Here is a 2507-nt window from a genome sequence, read left to right as displayed (position 1 = left end):
TCTCTATGTAATATAACTACTTATATTGTTGTCCTTGAACTAATATCTATACTAAAACCTAAAGCATAAGCTTACTTGAAATAGTGTCTTTAAAGACTCACGTTTTAAGACAGGTTATACTAACACTTGGTAGATATTATACATCTATTATATTCTATATTACGAAACGTACATTCTAAGACTTTTAATTTGCCAAAGGATATGATTTAGCCAACTAAAAGTCTAAAAGGGATCTAATCAAAGCATTTATAAAATCCTTATAGAACTAGTATTTTTAGTTGATGAAATAGTGCGAATAGAAACTAAACTTTTGTTTGACAAAGTATATAGAAATATAAAGATTGTTTCAACCAGAGTTCTTTTCTGTTCAGCTTCTTAATTGCTATCTCGGTCAAATCATCCAAAGTAATGTCTGGTGATGATCAATAATTATCCTTGGAAAATCGGGGATTAACTTTGACCTGCAATTTCATAAACAATTGCATATAAGTAAACTATTTAAAGGCATAAATAAAACGGAGTCAACTATTTATAAATATATATAAAAGTTAAAATGTACATATAAAAATATTGGTTTGTGTCACCATGCATGAAATTTGGATTTAACATCAAGCATCGAAGATGAGGATCAACTGGTAAGCCAAATTCTTGATACTTAGGATCATACAATCCATTCATAATGGGCCTACACAAACTTATAATAATTAGGAAATGAGGTTAAAAAAAAACAATTAATCAAGCATATAAAGAGATGTTGTACGTACATTGAACCACTTGAAGTCTCTGGTAAAGTGTTATTTGGAGTGTTGGTGGATAATCCCTGGTAAATTATTGACTGCAGACATCCTTCTTGCCCGCTCTTATTAGCAACAACTTCAACCTGTTTTTTTTTTTTTTTTTTTTTTTTTTTTAATTTTGAAAATATAATAAAATATAATTTTTTGGGGAATTTTTTTAAAAATAAATTTCAGATTAAAAGTAACCTATGCCAAAAATAATTTCTATTCTTTTAAAACATTCTAATAAAAACTACTATAAAACTTCAACTTATTATATATGTATTGACTAATAAAGTTACCTGGTTAGTGTGGTTTGATCTTTTCCCTTGGGATGTACTTATACCGGAATAATGTTTGGAACTAAACTCCTTTATAAGAGCATCAATAAACATAATTTAAAAGTTAGTATAAATATTTATCATTCAAAATTTACTACATCATATATTCTAACAATAATAGAAAAATCTATTTTCTATACATTACGTAAATATTTATAAACAGAGTCGAAAGAACATTGTTTAAAAGCCATACGATAGGGGACAGGTTCGGTGGATTGCTTGTTGGTGGCATTGTTGAATGGGCATTTTCAATTTGAGCATTAAAATTTTAAAATTAAAATAAAACCATTAGAAATAATTTCATAAAATTAAGAACAAATTATAATGAAATGGGAAATATATACCATCACTGGTTGGCTTGTGTTTCCAGTAATATGATATGAATATTCGTTAAAAGAGTTCAACGAATTCATTGGAGAGGGAATAGACCATATCATTGTAGTGGGGTGCCCGAATGGTAATGGTTGTATAGGGACTGTGTCAGTCAGTCTCCCCTACATATATATACCATATTATTAAGAATTTAAAGAATTTAAAACACGTGATTTTAAAATATCAAAATAAATAAATAAGTTTTGTTATGAAAAGTAAACAAACCTCTGGAATTTTTGGAAGTGGGCTTTCCGATGCAGAGTTAGGCACAACCCTGGAAATATTGAAAAAAACGCTAATCTTTACATTAAAAAAAAAAAAAAAAAAAAAACGGTAATGGTATTGTTGGTAGAAAAAGCTAATACCAGGATTGCAAGAAAATTTCTCTCATGTTTTGTAAAATCTTTCTATTCATGAACTTTTCAACTAGATTTTGTCAAATCTAATTATATATGATCTACCCATTTCAATATCGAATACAAGTAGATCTATTAAATATTTTGTGCTCAAACAAAATAAGTACACAACTTCATAAAAGAGATAGATCACAATTTCATACTCCTTAGATCTATGAAAAAATTGAGCACACTATATTATCGAATATACATGAATTTGTTGAACATCTAGTTAATGAATTATTGTCAAAATCAGAACGACCAACTACCGCAAGTTCAACAACAGAGTTTATAAAAACCATCTTTTACATAGATCTATCATAAATATTTTTAAGAAAGTTATTTTTGTAATTGAAATGAAAACTCATCATCAAGAGAGAGAGAGAGATATACCTTGATGCTTCTGATTCATATGTTGAATATATGTCGGCACCATTGATGAAATAAGACATTGGGAAACCTTGCAGAAATTTGTACGTGAGGATGAAATGAATCTGAAAAACTAAAATCCTACCCGAATTTATCAAAGAAGTTCGTACTTAAAAGGCAAAAGCATCATAATTATTTAAAGAGAGAAAGAGTGTGAGTGCTAACGTTAAAGTGAAAAAACTGATACTTTAAAA

General features: G+C 28.2%; 1 protein-coding gene across 1 annotated transcript; it reads right to left on the bottom strand.

The window, feature by feature from the left end:
* Window positions 1-444: 444 nt before the first annotated feature.
* Window positions 445-1593, bottom strand: LOC109184657. Its single transcript, XM_019334679.1, has 5 exons — window positions 1462-1593; window positions 1079-1147; window positions 765-880; window positions 585-685; window positions 445-461 (listed from the first exon to the last, which is right to left on the bottom strand). Exons 1-5 carry the CDS (start codon window positions 1552-1554, stop codon window positions 451-453), a joined length of 390 nt encoding a protein of 129 aa, XP_019190224.1. The 5' UTR covers window positions 1555-1593; the 3' UTR covers window positions 445-450.
* Between the last annotated feature and the right edge of the window lie 914 nt (window positions 1594-2507).

The sequence above is a fragment of the Ipomoea nil genome, unplaced genomic scaffold (assembly GCF_001879475.1).
Source record: "Ipomoea nil cultivar Tokyo-kokei standard unplaced genomic scaffold, Asagao_1.1 scaffold1274, whole genome shotgun sequence".
Classification (NCBI taxonomy): domain Eukaryota; kingdom Viridiplantae; phylum Streptophyta; class Magnoliopsida; order Solanales; family Convolvulaceae; genus Ipomoea; species Ipomoea nil.
The sequence above is the reverse complement of the archived record's forward strand: the minus strand, read 5'-3'. Positions and strand labels throughout refer to the sequence as shown.

Bases quoted from the DNA above. Each gene is read 5' to 3' on its own strand.
- LOC109184657 (XM_019334679.1), bottom strand. From the start codon at position 1,554: ATGATATGGTCTATTCCCTCTCCAATGAATTCGTTGAACTCTTTTAAC. The intron at 1,148-1,461 runs GTATATATTTCC...GCTCTTATAAAG, and splicing joins ACACAAGCCAACCAGTGATG to GAGTTTAGTTCCAAACATTA. The intron at 686-764 runs GTACGTACAACA...AAGTTTGTGTAG, and splicing joins GAGACTTCAAGTGGTTCAAT to GCCCATTATGAATGGATTGT.